We start from the raw sequence: 17,715 nt of genomic DNA, 5'->3' as shown, positions 1-17,715 counted from the left end.
TGGCGTTTTTCCAGGTGGCTTTTTTATCTTACTTTCCTCCTCCTTGGAACCTTTTTGTCACGGGAGGTTTCCATGTTGCGGGGAGGAAGGGCTCTGTGGGGATTTTGCCTTCTCCAGTAGCTCACCCGCATAAGCCTTAAACCCAAAATGTCTGCTTCAACATGCTCACCGGCGGGAGAACAATGGATTTAAAACATTTGAATATTAAAAAAAGATGAAAGGATAATTCGTTAATTTTTAACATTGATCCAACGTGGGGATTGCCAGCGCTGTGGGATGCTACCAGCAAGAAGAGTATTTGGGAATTTGGAGGAGATAGGGAGGTAGTGTATGTCTTTGTCTTTGCTCCCAGGTCACCATGTTGCCTAGAAATCCAATTTTACAGTAAGAAGCAAATGTATTTTATTTTAAATAATGTATTTGGTTTAGTTAAAATCCCCGCTATTGTGTAGAAACGCAAAACACTGGGGCTGAGAACAGACACAACAAACTGGGTACCTTGGCAGGGCTAAGATGAAACGACAATTCTGCCCCTCTGCTTACCCTGTGGTTCTGTTCTTCTAAGGTCTTCCAGCCAATGGGGCCATTGGCCTGAGTTCAGCTCAGGATTTGGGAGATCATAAACTCTGCATCACTCTCTCTCTCTCTCTCTCTGTCTGTCTTCTCCTGGAGCCCTTTTCATTGCTCGTCCTTCCTTCCATCAGCACAACGTCCGCCCTGCCCCGTCCTCAGCCCTGAGGAGAAGCGGGGATACTATGACAGCCGCTCCTCCAAAAATAAAATACTGGACCCCCTTGCTGGTGCTCTGCAGCGTGGCCTTCCCCACCGGGCTGTTGTGGAACGGCTACGTCATATTCGTCACCAGTTGCCATGTGGCGAGGACGGCCAGCGCCATGTGGTTCCTCAACCGGGCCGTGTCCGATTTGATCTTCATCCTCTGCCTGCCCCTCAGATTCAACTTCATCTTTTCTCTGCACGTAGACTGGGTCAGCAGGCTGAGCAGCAGCATCACCTCCCTGCACATGTTCTCCAGCGCCTTCCTCCTCACGGCCATCAGCGTCCATCGCTGCGTCCTCGCGGCACGGCCTGAGTGGGCCCAGAAATGCCGCACGGCCTCCCTGGCCTGCTGGGTGAGTCTGGGGATATGGGCCCTGTCAGCTGGGTTCAGCTTTCATTATGGTCACTTCTGGGAATCCCTTGTCCTACCTACCAGCACCACAATGAATTTCCCACTGTATGAAGGGAGAGTGGAGGCTGCTGTCACCATCCAATTCCTGGCCGGGTTTCTGATCCCATTAACCTTGATCTTGATCTCAATCTTCTACGTCGTTCACACTGCCACGCTGGGAAGGAACCGGCTGATCCAGGCCACCCCGCCCCTCAAAATCCTTCTGGGTTTGATCCCAGCCTTTTTCCTCTGCTGGCTGCCGTATCATGTCTTCTACTTCCTGCACCTCTCAGCTACGCACCCTCGGCCTGTTCTGGAAATAGGAAGCGCATCTGCTTGTGTCCTGACGTATGTCAACACCTGCCTCAATCCCATCTTCTACCTCACCATGGAGGAAGAGTTTCTGAGATACCTGGAATGCACACACAACCCCGACACCAGTGACCACACAGGGCTGGAGCCGGCTGACTAGGGGAATGGATTCTGTTGGTGGACATGGCACGGGGAAAGAATTCTGTTCACCGGCTGCTGTCAGCTCCTTTTCATCCCCCAATTTTATTTTTGCATGTAAAGTTTTGATCTTCTGCAGAGGAGTGTGAGGAGAATGAAGAACCCGCCTTAGTGTGAGAGAGACAGGAAGCGCAGTCTATGTAGCTTAACAAGGAAAATGTGAAGGGGTCGCTTGATCATAGTCTGTAAGTATCCAACCTGAGAACAAATAAAGGCTGAACCCCTCTGACCCGGCAACATCTGTCATCGGCATGATTTCAGTTAGCCACACGCCCACTTTTCTTGGGTTTGGCCAAGTTTCCTGCAGTCCCATCAAGTGTGCTGTGCTGTTAGTTAGCTAATACTTACCCCTAAACGTCCCCCAACAGCCCAGCAAGCAGGGGAAGTGTCGGTAATATTATTGGATAGTTCAGACAAGACTTGATCTGTTGAACAGCAGTATCCTGTTGCATTGTCCCTGCTCTCGCCTGGGAGGCTGTGAAGTTTTGCTGTGTGTGTTGCTGAAATAGAACGTGAGGTGGGTAACACAACCAGGCATTCAGGTAGGACAACAGGGGTTGGATGGGGTGCGTATCCCAGCTGGAGCAGACTCCCATGTAGCAGTATGGCTTTTCTGTAGCCACATTGGAAGGCCTGGGCTAGGCCTGAAGCAAAGCTGCCTTCTGCAGCCAGCTTGAAAAGCAGCAGCCATTAACTATAAGGCCTGGAGTCCCATTAGCCAGGTGGAAGAGGTGGATGAGGCCTTTTTTAAACAATTAACAAAACTATCCAAAGCCCAAGATTTGGTGGTGATGGGGGACTTCAACTATCCAGACATATGTTGGGAAACTAACACAGCGAGGCACAGGCTATCCAATAAGTTTCTGGACTGCATTGGAGACAACTTTCTGTTTCAGAAGGTTGAAAAAGCTACCAGAGGAGAAGCTGTTCTGGATTTGGTTTTAACAAATAGGGAGGAACTAGTTGAGAACTTGAAAGTGGAAGACAGTATAGGGGACAGTGATCACGAAATAATAGAGTTCATGATCTTAAGGAAAGGTAGAAGGGAGACCAGCACAATTGAGGTAATGGATTTCAGGAAGGCAGATTTTGATAAGCTCAGAGAACTTGTAGGTAAGGTCCCATGGGAAGCAAGACTGAAGGGAAAAACAACTGAGGAGAGTTGGAAGTATTTCAAAGGGACGTTGTTAAGGGCCCAAAAGCAAACAATTCCGCTGTGTAGGAAAGATAGAAAATATGGCAAAAGACCAGCTTGGCTTAACAAGGAGATCTTGCACGATCTCAAAATAAAAAAGGAGTCGTATAAAAAATGGAAACTAGGACAACTAACAAAGGATGAATATAGGCAAGCAACACGGGAATGCAGGGGCAAGATTAGAAAGGCAAAGGCACAAAATGAGATCAAACTAGCTACAGGCATAAAGGGAAACAAGAAGACCTTTTATAAATACATTAAAAGCAAGAGGAAGACCAAGGACAGGATAGGCCCACTGCTTAGTGAGGAGGGAGAAGCAGTAACAGGAAACTTGGAAATGGCGGAGATGCTCAATGACTTCTTTGTTTCGGTCTTCACCAAGAAGTCTGGAGGTGTGCCTAACGCAGTGAATACAAGCAGAGAGAGGGTAAGTTTAGAAGATAGGATACACAAAGAACAAGTTAAAAATCACTTAGGAAAGTTAGATGTCAGCAAGTCACCAGGTCCTGATGAAATGCATCCCAGGATACTCAAGGAGCTGATAGAGGAGGTATCTGAGCCTTTAGCTATGATCTTTGAAAAATCATGGCAGACAGGGGAGATTCCAGAAGACTGGAAAAGGGCAAATATTGTGCCCATCTATAAAAAGGGGAATAAGAACAACCCAGGAAACTATAGACCAGTCAGTTTAACGTCTGTCCCAGGGAAGCTAATGGAGCAGGTAATTAAGGAAATCATATGCAAACACTTGGAAGGTAATAAAGTGATAGGGAATAGCCAGCATGGGTTTGTGAAGAACAAGTCATGCCAAACTAATCTGATAGCTTTCTTTGATAAGATAACGAGCCTTGTGGATAAGGGAGAAGCGGTGGATGTCATATACCTAGACTTTAGTAAGGCATTTGATACGGTCTCACATGATATTCTTATTGATAAACTAGGCAAATATAACTTAGATAGGGCCACGATAAGGTGGGTGCATAATTGGCTGGATAACCGTAGTCAGAGAGTTGTTGTTAACGGTTCTAAATCCTGCTGGAAAGGGATAACAAGTGGAGTTCCTCAAGGGTCTGTTTTGGGACCCGTACTGTTCAATATCTTCATCAATGATGTAGATATTGGGATAGAGAGTACGCTTATTAAGTTTGCAGATGATACCAAACTGGGTGGGGTTGCGACTTCTTTGGAGGATAGGGACATAATTCAAAATGACCTTAGCAAGTTAGAGAAATGGTCAGAGGTAAACAGGATGAGGTTTAATAAAGAGAAATGCAAAGTGCTCCACTTAGGAAGGAACAATCAGTTCCATACATACAAGATGGGAAGCGACTGTCTAGGAAGGAGCATGGCGGAAAGGGATCTAGGGGTCATAGTGGACCACAAGTTGAATATGAGTCAACAGTGTGATGCTGTTGCAAAAAAAGCAAATATGATTCTAGGTTGTATCAACAGGTGTGTTGTAAGCAAAACTCGTGAAGTCATTCTGCCGCTCTACTCTGCACTAGTTAGGCCTCAGCTGGAGTACTGTGTCCAGTTCTGGGCGCCACATTTCAAGAAAGATGTGGAGAAATTGGAAAGGGTACAGAGAAGAGCGACAAGAATGATTAAAGGTCTAGAGAACATGACCTATGAAGCCAGGCTTCATGAACTGGGCTTGTTTAGTTTGGAAAAAAGAAGATTAAGGGGGGACATGATAGCGGTTTTCAAATATCTAAAAGGGTGTCACAAGGAGGAAGGAGAAAATTTGTTCCTCTTGGTTTCTGAGGACAGGACAAGGAGTAATGGGCTTAAAGTGCAGCAGGAGAGGTTTAGATTGGACATTAGGAAAAAATTCCTAACTGTCAGGGTGGTCAAATATTGGAATAAGTTGCCAAGGGAGGTGGTGGAATCTCCCTCTCTGGAGATATTTAAGAACAGGTTAGATAGACATCTGTCAGGTATGGTGTAGATGGAGCTTGGTCCTGCCTTGAGGGCGGGGGGCTGGACTCGATGACCTCTCGAGGTCCCTTCCAGTCCTATTATTCTATGATTCTATGATTCTATGATAATCACAGTTCCATCTAAATTGTATTACAAAGTGTCACACCAGGCTGGGAGGAGGGGCCTTTGCCCGGATAGCTCCCCATTGTCACCAGATAAAGAAACAAATCTCAAGATGGGTAAAGAAATGTGTGCGTAACACCGTTCTGTCTGGCAAGAAAATTAATTTTGCTAGGTGTAAATCAATTAAGGTGGTGAGGTATGATTGGTTAGGTAAGTTTGTTATGATTGGTTAGTAAAATGATACTAAAATAATTGGTTAAGGTCTAGCTAAGCAAGACTCAGGTTTCATTACATAAACTGGGGTCCAATAAGGAGGAGAAGAAGATCATCAGGAGTAACAGAAAGAAGAAAAGTGATAGAAATGTAGCCGTGTTAGTCTGGTGTAGCTGAAACAAAAGACAGGACTATGTAGCACTATAAAGACTAACAAGATGGTTTATCAGGTGATGAGCTTTTGTGGGCCAGACCCACTTCCTCAGATCAAATAGTGGAAGAAAATAGTCACAACCATATATACCAAAGGATAGAATTAAAAAAAATGAACACATATGAAAAGGACAAATCACATTTCAGAACAGAAGAGGGATGGGGAGGGGAGGTAAATATCTGTGAGCTAATGATATTAGAGGTGATAATTGGGGAAGCTATCTTTGTAATGGGTAAGATAATTAGAGTCTTTGTTCAAACCTAATTGTAGAGTGTCTAATTTGAGCATGAATGACAGTTCAGAGCATTCTCTTTCAAGTGTATTCTTAAAAGGCCTTTGAAGCAGGATGCAGGTAATTAAGTCCTTGAGAGAATGTCCTTTCTGGTTGAAATGGCAAGAAACTGTTTTTTTTTGAAAGAAGAAAAGGCTGGAAGAGGACCAGGAGGAGGGAGAAGACTTGGAAAAGAAGAACTCACCTCCGAGACACAGCCTAAGACCAGAGAGATTGATATTGCCTGGCCAACAGGGGAAGTCTGCCTGTCTTTATCAGGATTGGTGAGCATGACACTGTGTGCTTAGCATGTGCATTCTGCTTGCTTGGGGATTGTCAATAAAGCGAGGATAAGGACATAAGTGTGTGAGGCTGTTTCAAGTGGCTAAAAATCATGCCAACCCTGAGCCCTAGGAACTGGGTAAAGGGGTGTGTTCCTCCAGTGTGGAAGGGATAGAGGAATTTGTGCGGGTAACACCCAGCCTGTTGGCTGAGGATCTGCCCCCGGCTGGTCCTGTCTGTCGGGGGGATGTGGCTCAGTTCAAATCCAACTTCGTTTGCAGCCCCCAGCCTGCGAGTTCCCTTTTGTTTCTCGGGTGCCAGCCGGGACCCCCGCGCTGGGTGCTTCCCATCCCAGCCTGGGTCTAGCTGCAGCTTATCACCCTGTTTGCTAATCACCCTCCCCCACCTCCGCTCTGGTTGCAGGGCTTGGGAAACCCCAGCTCGGCTCCCAGAGAGGGGCAGGCACTCTCTCTATTGGCAGAGGGACAGGCTGGGAACTGAGCTGCCCCTGGCCTGGTTCTGAGCAAGGCAGCAGGGGACAGCTCTTGGGGGGTAGGGAGCAGGGAATTGGCTGGATCCCCCTGTTGTGAGCTCTGGCCTGGCTGCGGGAGGGGGGGGATGACTGATGGCTCTGAGCTGGGCAAGCCTGGGGATGATGGTACAAGTGCAGGGCCTGGCAGTGGGGTGCCTGTTACAGCCCCATGTCCAACAGATCAAAAGATTCATGTGCCCGCCGCCTGGGGAGGCCTCTCACTGGGTGTCATAACCTGGGGAGCTGACCAGCACCCAGTGACTAAGGGGTTAACTAATGTCTCCTGTATCTAGCCAGGCATTGAGTGGTCAGCCAATAACAATACAGGTAGGAATTTCAAACTGGAAGAGAGGATTTTTTTCTCTCTCTCTCTCTTCTGTGTTTGAGAGGCTGAGGAATTTCTTCCAACACTGAGGGAGATGGGAGACACGTCTCTCTCCAAGAATGGACTTCTTACAATATGTAAATAGAGAAAAGTTTAGCTAGTCCAGCAGGATTTGTTGTTTTCCTTGTTTGGGAATTTGGAACGAATGTCTGAGCTGGAAACTGCATTTTTCTTTGTAACTAAGTTTTAGCCCTGGAGGTTTCTCTGACTATACATATCAATTGGTGTCTCTTTCCATCTAGCCACTTAATTATGCTTGGAACTGTAGTTTTGTTTTGTTTTTAAATCCCCGCTGCTTCGAACCCCGTGCAGCGCGGCTACACGGGGCTCGAACTAGGTAGTTCGGACTAGGTTCCTATTCCGAACTGCCGTTACTCCTCGTGAAATGAGGTGTACCGGTAGTTCGGAATAGGCACCCTAGTCCGAACTACCTAGTTCGAGCCCCGTGTAGCCGCGCGGCACGGGGTTCGAAGCAGCGGGGATTTAAAAATGGCGGCTCCCCGCTTATGCAAATGAAGCCCGGGAAATTCAAATCCCAGGCTTCATTTGCAAGTGCGGTATGCCTACATTACCCTGCTAGTTCGAACTAGGAGGGTAGTGTAGACATACCCTATGTGTCTAACCCCATAGACGCCTTTATCTATTCCCATACAAACACTCTATCTCTATGCACCTCCTTGTCTATCTATCGATCACCAAACAACCCCCATCTATCTATCTGTGTATCATCATTCCCCGTCTATCTTCTTATCTATGCTCACCAGTCACTGATTCAGTGATATCCACTTTCTCCAGGTCTCTTGTGACAGCTACTGAACTTCAGCACAGATTGTGGGAGAACGACAAAGCAAATCAGCCAGATCCCCGCTCGGCCAATGGGCCGTAGCTCCAATGGAGTCACTGGGGCTGATCCCAGCTGGGTCAATGGGCCTTAGCTCCAATGGAGTCAGTGGGACAGATCCCAGCTGGGTCAATGGGCCGTAGCTCTATTGGGGTCAATGGGGAGATTCCAGCTGGGTCAATGGGATGTTGCTCCAATAGAGTCAATAGGACAGATCCCAGCTGCAGCAAGCTGACGTTGCCCTATTTCAATCTGGGGTCCATGCCCATGGCACAGGCTGGCTGGAATACTTTGTGGGGTCCTGATTCAGGGTGGACGGGCACTGACAGGAGGGCGGAGCTAGGAGCCACCTCTCCCCACGACAGCCCCCTGGGGGTGATAAATGCTCTGGCCAGGGGTCCTGGAGAAATGGGGGGGGGGGGGGACACAGCGGCTTGCCAGTCTGGCTCCTGAGCAAGTACCAAGGTCAGACTGAGCAGGGCAACTCCCGGACCCGACTCCATGGCCAGCCTCCTTGATGGGCGGAGCAAGAAAAGCACCTGACCTGGTTCTGTGGTCAACGTGCCTAGTGGGCGGACCAGGGCAGGAGCTGATCTGGGACTGAGGGCAGAGTGGGCCTGGATGGTCCATGACCTTCTCCAGCTTTGGCCCTGGCATGTCCCAGACACCAGTCCGACAGGTGGGTTCAAGAGGCGTCCTAGCCCGACACCCACTGGAGAGCCCGTGGCACTGGGCACGTAGAAGAGGGAGGGGCAGCTCAGGAAGTGGTGTGGACAACCCATCCTGCACTAGCATCGGAAACGGGCTGTTGCAACAGGCAGAAGCAGCAGAAGCTCCTGGCGATCTGCCCAGGCGTTACAAAACTCCTGAGCTGGGTCATTCTTCCTTCTCTGCTGCAAGTCCCCAGCCCTTCGCACCCTTCTCTAAACTGTGCTGGGCACCCCACAACCCTCCTAGTGCCGGGGGTAGAGGCAAAGCTCATAGCGCTGCCCTGTTCTAACCACTAGACTCTCCTCCCCTCCCTGAGCCAGGGATAAAACTCAAGAGACCTGCTTCCCAGCCCTATCCTGCTCTAACCACTCGACCCTGCTCCTCTCCCACAACTGGGTGATAGGACCGAGGAGTCTTGGCTCCCAGCACTGTTCTAAGAGCTAGGCCTGCCAACGTTGCTTCCCTTTGATTTCATGACCCCCCTCGTGCAGCTGACTGCAGTGGGCACAGGGGCCAAGGGAACCCCAGGGGAGGAGGGGTGGTGAGCTGGGGTGGGGGAACCCCAGGGAAATCGCAGCCTGGAGCCACCTCCCGAGGCCTCTGCCAACCCCTCCTCAGCCAGGAGTCTATGAGCCGGGAGCCGGTGGGACTGGAGAGCCGCCAAGCACAGTCGGCATGTTGGGTTCTGGGCTCCCCGATGGACGTGTGACGATGAGTCAGCCTGGCAACACCCCCTTTAGTGGCTCCATTTCCATCTCACCCACCCCCTTTGTGGGGCCTTTCCCTCCCCCAGCCTGGTTCCTCCTGCCCCTCCCCACCTGCCTCCGGGCTTGTCCAGCCAGGCCAAGGTATTTTGCAGCCCTGAAGCCCGTCAGAGCCGGGGGGTGGTGGCCAAAAGCAACTCCCGGAACTGCCCGAGGCTGCTCTGAGTTTGCCAGTCCTCGGGTGGCTCATGGGACCTGGGGGGTTTCCAGCAGCGAGGCGACGGGCGAGCGTCGAGGCGGGAGATGGAAGTGGTGTTTTATCGCCCGGCCGCCACTTCCTCGCCCTTCGGCTCCGGGTTTGCCCTGTTGGGTCTCCTAGAAAACAGCCTCGGACTTGGAGCAGCAGCGCGGGCCGGCTCGGGGTGATCTCTGGTAGCCGCAAAAAGGGCCACGGCTCCCGTCCAGGCCTCTCTGCCCCCAAAGGTATGGGGGGGAAGCCAAGGCCTGACTCCGAACTTTACCCCGCACAGGCCATTCACTTGTCTCCCCCCTCCCTCCGGAGGCGTTAGTCACAGGGCGTTGGCTGGGCTCATGAGCTCTGCGCTGGAGCATTTCGGGTGCATGGTCCCGCTTTGGGGCACCTTTGTTATAAATTAACACAGTGGCCTCCTACCTGAACCACTAGACCCCACTCCCCCGCAGAACTGGGTCAGGAGTCCTGTCTGCCCACACCTACCCTGCTGTAAGCCTCACTCCCCTCCCAGACAGGACAAAGAACCCAGGAGTCCAGGCGCCAGCTCCTCCCACCGCTCTGACCACTAGACCCCACTCCCTGCCAGAGATGGAGAGAGGACCCAGCTGCTCTGTCCCACCCTAGGGTGGGTGTCAGGGTTACGTCATTTTTCTGCGGCTCTCTGTCCGGCCGGAGGCTCCGTGTTCTTCCCCTCTTGGTCACTTCCTCTCATGTCTTTGTGGTGGCACCATACCAGCCTCCCACAGCGCTGAGCACCACCGACCCGGACGAGCAGGCGGGGCTGGCTGCAGGGAGAGACTCAGCCAGGTAGCCCCCCCGACGCAGAAGGAGCCCCCCCAAACATCGGGGCCATCCAGAGGTGCGAGAGGGGGACCAGGACGCCCGGGCTCCATCCCTCCCCAGGGGAGGTGTGGGGGACCTGGGGGTTAGAGAGGGGGTTGGGGCAGGACTCCTGTGTTCTATCGAACTTTGGGTGGGGGGCTGGAGCTAGGCATTGTGCGTTTTCTCTGGGTTCAGTCCAATGGATTAAAGAAGGGGGGAAGAGGGGAGCCAGGACTCCTGGGTTCTATCCCTGCTGTGGGAGGCAGGGAGAAAAGAATGAATGTATGGAGCCCTGACACTGGCACTGGGGTGGGACGGGACTGCTGGGTCCTCTCTCCATCTCTGGCAGGAGAGCGGGGTCTAGTGGTTAGTGCAGGGTGCGTGGAGCCAAGATTCCCAGGTTTTCTCCCGAGTTCTGGCAGGGAAGTGGGCTTAGGGCGTGGGAGGGGCGGGAGCGAGGACTGCTGGGTTCTCTTCCCGACTCTGGGGTGGGATTCTCAGGTCTGGAGGAGGGACCTGCCCCCTCACAACCAGCGTAACCGGAGCCCCCAGCCGTGGCAGGGAGGGGAAGTGGCTCTGGGACGTTAAGTCTGTTCGTGCTCCTCCCTTGTGTAACAACTGCCCTGGTTGGACATCGCAGGGCTTGGGACCCCTCCCGGCACCTCTCAGCCTGTCGGTGAGCTCCAGGACTCGGCCCTGCAAGAGCCCCCGGGGCAGCCCCAGCTCTCCCCACAGCCAGCCCTTTGGGGGAGGGGTCGTGGGCTTATCGTGGGAAGATCCGTTCCCACGGCGATGCTGCCTCTATGCAGGAACGTGCCAGATTTATGGGCTTGGCCTGCTGGGCTGTACCCGCCACTGGGTCCCAGAGCCCTCCCTGGCGTAAAGCCCTGGGCCCCGCTCCCCTCCCAGAACCCAGGAGTCCTGGCCCCCTGCCCTCCCCACCTTCCCCCGCCCCTCCCAGAACCAGTAACAGAACCCAGGCGGCCAAACCCCCCGGCCCGCTCCCGACCCATGGGAGGGTCTTTGCTGAACAATCATTGAAACCCCACTGAAATAAAAAGGCTCAGAGGGGTCGCCCTGTCAGTCTGGAACTGTAAAAAGAACGAGCAGTCCTGGGGCACCTTGGAGACAAAACATAAATTTATCTATCTGTTTGTCAGCAAAACCCATTTCCTCAGAAGAGCTGCAGAGTGGTAAGAGGAACCTAGAATTTACCACAGAAAAAGAAGGGGAAAAGTACCTGTCAGTAGGCTAATGAGGCTATTTGAGTGGGCTGGAAGTGTCCCCTAGTTAGTTTTTGAGGTAAAAGTGTAATGTTCAAGGCAGGGCAGGCTGGCTGTGTAATGCAACATCCAGTTCACATCTTTGATCAAGCCGAGGGAAACTGTCAGATTTGCAGATGAAGGTCAATTCCGCGCTCTCTGTCTGCGATTGGCTGGTGAAATGCCTTTGTAGAAGGATGGCTGCTTGTCAATCCAGGCCTGAGTGTCTGGGCGGGTTAAAATGCTCCTCCATATCCCCACTGAAATAGTCATAAACAATCCACTGAGTGTGGTGCAACACACAACCACGCACAGGGAACCCGCATTTTGATCTTGCATCTGAATTTGTTAGTGGCTGGTGTTTCCCTCCCTTCCCCTGCCCTGCCACTGGCGTTTGCCAGGTTTTGAGTAGCATGAAGTGAATTTGTTAGTGGCTGGTGTTCCCATCCCATCCCCTGCTCTTGCCCCCGCCCACAGACACCTGACAGGGTTTTGAGTACCACGAGGTGAATATTTCGATCAAATTGGAGTGGGAGAGGGTTCTATGAAAAATGAAAAATTGGCGACACTAAAACATTTCACAAATCTGGGCCAGTTTCACAAAATTGTTGGCATCAGACGGACTGGGCCGGGTCTGGGCACAGCTGAGGGCATCCGCTGGGCGAATTGCTCAAAACTCAGGGCTCCTTACAGCCCCAGACTGGAGACCTTCCAAACAGGCCACAAACCATTCACTCCAAGCGCTCCAGCTGCCTATCTGGCCAGTCTGAAGCCTCACGAGCAAAACCCCTCTGACCCCCAAGCTCTCCCTTTGCTCCAATCAGCCCCGGGCCTGCACACAGGTGAGGGGTTATCGAACCCAATTTCACCTACCCCGAACGGGTTCTTCCAGTCCCAAGAAACCAGCCACTGTTCCCAGGTCAATTTACATTCTGGAACTTACCCACAAAATCACACTGAACTAATGCTTTAGAATATAAAATTGAAAGGTTCATTACTAAAAGAAAGAAAAGCAGGAGAGTGAGGTTTTTAGAGGATAATACATGACATGCAACAAATCACCCAGTTCTCGATACAGGATCTTAGAGGAGACTTATAAACTGCCATCTTAAAAGTCTCTGGTGGACATCCTGGGTACGTCTACACTGCATGGCTCCGTCGACGGAGCCATGTAGATTACCTTTGTAGACTTATGAAAATGAAGCAGCGATTTAAATAATCGCCGCTTCATTTAAATTAAAGTGGCTACCCCGCTGTGCTGATTAGCACAGCGCTGTAGTCTGAACGCTCCACAGTGGACATCAAAGGCATTTGTCGACCTCCCCGTTATGCCTCGTGGGCTGAGGTTTACCAGGGAGATTGACTAATGCCTTTGATGTCGACTGCAGAGCGTCCAGACTACAGCACTGTGCCGACAAACAGCTGATCAGCTCAGCGCGGCAGCCATTTTAATTTAAATGAAGCGACGATTATTTAAATAGCCGCTTCATTTTTCTATGTCTACAAAGGTAATCTACATGGCTCCGTCGACGGACATGCCCCCTGGCACTTATATACCTCCCCTGGCATCTTCCTGGCCAGACCAGGTCACTGCAGGTCACATGGTCCATTGACTTATCCTTGTGTCCCAAGAAAGCAAGCATTATTCTGGCCGCATGCAGGGATCCAGACATTCATCAGGTATGTATTAGCACCGAGAGATTCATTGTCCCTGGAGCCTTGCTAATTAGCACAGTCACTGGCTGAACATTCCTTGCCCATGGCTCTGCCTCAGACAGGGAACATTCCTGCATCCACACAGAGTACCTAATGATAACTCCACACACAGACATTAGACAAGTACATGAATAGCACCCACTGAATCAGTAGAACAGAAGTTTTCATGTGACACCTCACTTGGCCCCCTTTGTACAGACTTTTGGGGCAAACACCCCCCATTGGTGCAACAGTGAGCATTAGAATCCAATAATGTGACCCAGACAATTCCCCGCCCCCTGACACACACCTTCCCAAAAAACAAATTTCCTCCCCACATTGAAAGGCTTCCATTGGACATGTTTGGAAACAAAATGCGTTCATTCGAAATGACTTCTCATTTGTGAAGATCAAGTTTTAAATTATTTAAACCCGTTAAAATTGCTCAAGATGCAAACAAGATGGTTCCATTTGGGTTGAAGGAAATGGTTCCCCAAACTGATTTTTCCTGACTTTTTCAGCTACTGAAAATTGTGAAAAATCTTGCATTGTGGTTCAATCTGAATCCATTTTATTCCCCCGGGAGTTCAGAATCACTAGCGACCAGAAAAGCCCATTATTGGAAGGTCGGCTAATCATAAAACCTCACCCACTTATTCCTGTTGGATGCAAAGCACATCTTTGGGAAACACCCCCCATCTTGATTATGAACATGCCAGTGATGGAGAATCCTTTTGAGCTCTTAGGAAGTTATTCCCACGGTGAATTCCCACAGCATTAAACATTTGCCTGTTATTTATCTTTGGGCCTTGCTAAACTTTGTTTGCTGGACCAAAGAACCCAAGATCAAATATTTGTTCTCCATGTAGATACCTGTGCACTGGGATCAAATCATCCCTTCAACTGCTCTTTGTTATGCCAGAGAGCTGCATTTCCTGGAATCTCTCACAAGGCAGGGGTTCCAATATCTGAATAATTCCCATGATGCTTCTCTGAGTCCTCTCCAATTTATCACCATGCCTCAGTTGGGAGACGTTGACCTAACCTAGTGACTGGGAAAACAGTAAGTTAGTTTACCAGGTAGGCGCCAGGAGCCTCTCTTGAGCCCCTTTATCGTCTTAGTTCAAGTGTCTCGCCGAGTGTAAATGCGGGCAATAGGCCATGGGAGTCCTTGTAAGGACTGATGTTCCCGCCCAGGCACTGGCTGGTTGGGAGGCTGCCCAGGGAGATGTCTAATGGAGGGGTTGTGTTGGTGTGTTCCAGGTGGAGAAAGGTCTAACAGAGAGAACAGGAGACACTCCCATGGCTGTGAAGGGCACCTCCCTCCCCACAACTTCCTGGAGTGATTACTCCAGTGCTTATTCTGGAGAATATGAGGAAAACTATGAAGATGATGCTCAGCAGAAAGTGCTGCTCAAGAGCATGCATGTGCTCTCCATGGTGATCTACTCCATCGCCTTCGTGCTGGGAGTGACGGGCAACGGGCTGGTCATCTTCATCACTGGTTTCCGGATGAAGAGAACCGTCAGCACCATCTGGTTCCTCAACCTGGCTGTGGCTGACTTCATCTTCACCTTCTTCCTCCCCCTCAGTGTGGCCTACATTGCCATGGGCTTCCACTGGCCCTTCGGGCTGGCCCTGTGCAAGATCAACTCAGCCATGGCCTTCCTCAACCTCTACGCTAGTGTCTACCTTCTCATGGTCATCAGCATAGACCGTTGCATCTCCGTTACACTCCCGGTGTGGGCCCAGAACTATCGCACGCCTCGCCTGGCTTTATTGGTAGCTTTGGCTGTGTGGGTCGTGGCCTTGGTTTTGTGTTCTCCGTATCTCTACTTCCGCTACACGGATCACTTCCCGAATAACAAGGACATCATCCACTGCTACTATAATTTCAACACGGCCCCAGAAGGGGCTCCCAAGGAGGAGATCCACAGAATTATCAACATCAACCACCGGGCGATGGCCATCAGCCGCTTTATCTTGGGCTTCCTCATCCCCTTTGCTGTCATCGTCTGCTGCTACGGTGCCATCTTGGTCCGCCTAAGGAGGGGCCACAAGATCCGGTCTAATAAGCCCTTCAAGGTCATCGCCATTGTGATCATATCTTTCTTCCTCTGCTGGTTCCCCTACCATGTCTTCTCCTTCCTGGAGTTACACCATACCCAGAGCCTGCACACTGCCCTCATCATCGGCTTCCCCTTGGCAACCAGCCTGGCCTTCATCAACAGCTGCCTCAACCCCATCCTCTATGTATTCATGGGTCACGAGTTCAAGGAAAAGCTGCGCCGGTCCCTCTTCTCCGCCTTCGAAAGAGCCTTCAACGAGGATGCCGCCAGCACCAGGACCTACACAAAGAGCAAATCCACCATGGAGATGGAATCCCTGGCTACCTAGATGCAGTGCATCTTCTGAGAACTGGGAACCGCAGCTGGGGTCAGCCCGAACCTCTTCCCATCATCAACAGTGCAAAATGGATCCTAAGGACTCCGCCCTCCCATGAACGTAATCCCCACTCAGCTCTGCTTGTTCTGATATGCCCTCGCTGGAGATGGTCTAAGCCCGTGGTCACCAACCTGTCGATCACGATCCACTGGTCGATCGGGAGGGCTCGACCATTCAACTGTGAGGCGTGCGAGGCCACCCCCCAGTTTCCCCCACCTCCAAGGAGCCCCACTACCTACCTCCAAAAATGGAGGTTGTGCTGGCTTTCCACAGGGTGGAGGGAAGTCCGTTAGCTGCACGCCACTTCCAGGGTTTCTGGAAGTGCGCTGCCTACTCCCCTCCTCCAGGTCTGTGGTGCCCTGGGAGGAGGTAGGAGTCCCGGAGGAAGGTGCATGCTGAGGTTTGCGGGGGGGAGGGTGTGGAGGCGCACACCAGGTCTCCGCTCCTCTGTGGGGCAGAAGGTAGGAGTCCCGGGGGGAAGCATGCACCGGGGAGGTTTGAGGAGTCCCAGGAGGAGGCTCTTGCTGGAGCTCCCCCCCCCCCGGAGGGGGCACATGCTGAGGATATTTCCTGCCCCAGCCAACACCCTGCCCCCTGTTCCCACTGGCACTCTACTCCCCCTGGCATCCTGGCCCCTGCCCTTGCTGGCACCCTGTCCCCATCCCAGCACCCCGTCCCTTGCCTCCACTGACACCCTGTCCTCTGCCCCAGGACCTTGCCCTGGAACCCACTGGCACCCTGCCTCAGCACCCTGTCCCCTGCCTTGGCACCCTACCCAGTACCCTGTCCTGGTACCCCCTGGCATCCTTCCCCAGCACCATGTCCCCTGCTCCCACCAGCACAGTTGGGGCCACATTAGTGAGGCTTGTGGGGGTTTTGGAGGAGTTTTTATTTTGCATCTCACTTGTGTGGCCCCAACTGACTTTTCTGTGGGTCAGTGACCATTGACTCAAAACAGGTTCTCCACCCTTCTTGGAAATAAAGACAATGCAGAAACGTTGTGTGTTTTACACAGTATTTTATTTAAAAATGAAGCCTGGCCAACAAACCCCAAATTGGGGCCAAGCCCCCATCTGCCCACAGCATCATAACACTTTGCACTCCCCCTTTCCCCAGACCCTCAGTCTGAACCTATCATACACTGGAACCCCCTGTCCTAAGCACCTCACATACCCTAACCCAAATTCCTGCACCCTCATATCCATAAGCCTGTGGCTTGCTTAGTACCTAACCCTAAATCTGACCCCAACACTGCCTGGCCTGAAGCCCCCTCTCCGATGCAGCATCCCCTTCTCCACCTCTTCTTGCATCCAAATTTCCTTCCAGAGCTTGCACCTCTCACCCCTTCCCACATCCAAATCCCGCATTCCCACCCTAGACCCTACACATCCTGCCTCAACCCAGCGAGGTTATGGCTAGACATAAGAACATAAAAACATAAGAAAGGCCATACTGGGTCAGACCAAAGGTCCTTCTAGCCCAGTATCCTGTCTGCCGACAGTGGCCAGCACCAGGTGCCCCAGAGAGGGTGGACCGAAGACAATGATCAAGCAATTTGTCTCCTGCCATCTCTCTCCAGCCTCTGACAAACAGAGGCCGAGGACACCATTTTATCCCCTGGCTAATAGCCTTTTATGGACCTAACCTCCATGAAATTATCTAGCTTCTCTTTAAACTCTATTATAGTCCTAGCCTTCACAGCCTCCTCTGGCAAGGAGTTCCACAGGTTGACTACACGCTGTAGACTGAAGGGCTGTGTCTCGATTGGCAAGTTTTTCCACAAAACCATCTGCTTTTGTGGAAAAATTTGCCAGCTGTCTACACTGGCCGCTTGAATTTCCGCAAAAGCACTGATGATCTCAGGTAAGATTGTCAGTGCTTTTGCGGAAATACTATGCTGCTCCCGTTCGGGCAAAAGTCTTTTTCTGAAAAACTTTTGCGCAAAAGGGCGAGTGTAGACAGCAGAAATTTGTTTTCTGCAAAAGAGCCCCGATTGCGAAAATGGCAATCGGGGCTTTTTTGCAGAAAAGCGCGTCTAGATTGGCCACGGACGCTTTTCCGCAAAAAGTGTTTTTTCTGTTAAAAGCATTTCCGGAAAATCATGCCAGTGTAGATGTAGCCAAGGAGTTTTTCAGGATTCTGGAGATATCCCAGAAAAACTCTTCTGCA

The 17,715-nt window shown here is 51.3% G+C and overlaps 2 protein-coding genes across 3 annotated transcripts; both read left to right on the top strand.

Moving 5' to 3' along the window:
- Positions 1-733: 733 nt before the first annotated feature.
- On the top strand, positions 734-3,257 carry LOC142819686 (chemerin-like receptor 1). The gene has a single exon (XM_089772648.1). The coding sequence runs from the start codon at positions 756-758 to the stop codon at positions 1,638-1,640; it is 885 nt and encodes a 294-aa protein (XP_089628774.1). The 5' UTR covers positions 734-755; the 3' UTR covers positions 1,641-3,257.
- Positions 3,258-9,957: 6,700 nt separating this feature from the next.
- On the top strand, positions 9,958-17,360 carry LOC102452448 (chemerin-like receptor 1). 2 transcript variants are annotated; one of them, XM_075907673.2, is made up of 2 exons: positions 9,958-10,181; positions 14,365-17,360. In XM_075907673.2, exon 2 carries the CDS (start codon positions 14,404-14,406, stop codon positions 15,496-15,498), a length of 1,095 nt encoding a protein of 364 aa, XP_075763788.2. In that variant the 5' UTR covers positions 9,958-10,181; positions 14,365-14,403; the 3' UTR covers positions 15,499-17,360. The 2 variants fall into 2 exon arrangements, with proteins under 2 accessions (XP_075763788.2, XP_075763789.2); XM_075907674.2 differs by having other exon boundaries at positions 10,016-10,129.
- Positions 17,361-17,715: the final 355 nt, after the last annotated feature.

The sequence above is a fragment of the Pelodiscus sinensis genome, chromosome 22, assembly GCF_052426305.1.
Source record: "Pelodiscus sinensis isolate ZL-2025 chromosome 22, ASM5242630v1, whole genome shotgun sequence".
NCBI lineage: Eukaryota > Metazoa > Chordata > Testudines > Trionychidae > Pelodiscus > Pelodiscus sinensis.
This window is presented reverse-complemented; position numbering and strand designations above follow the sequence as displayed.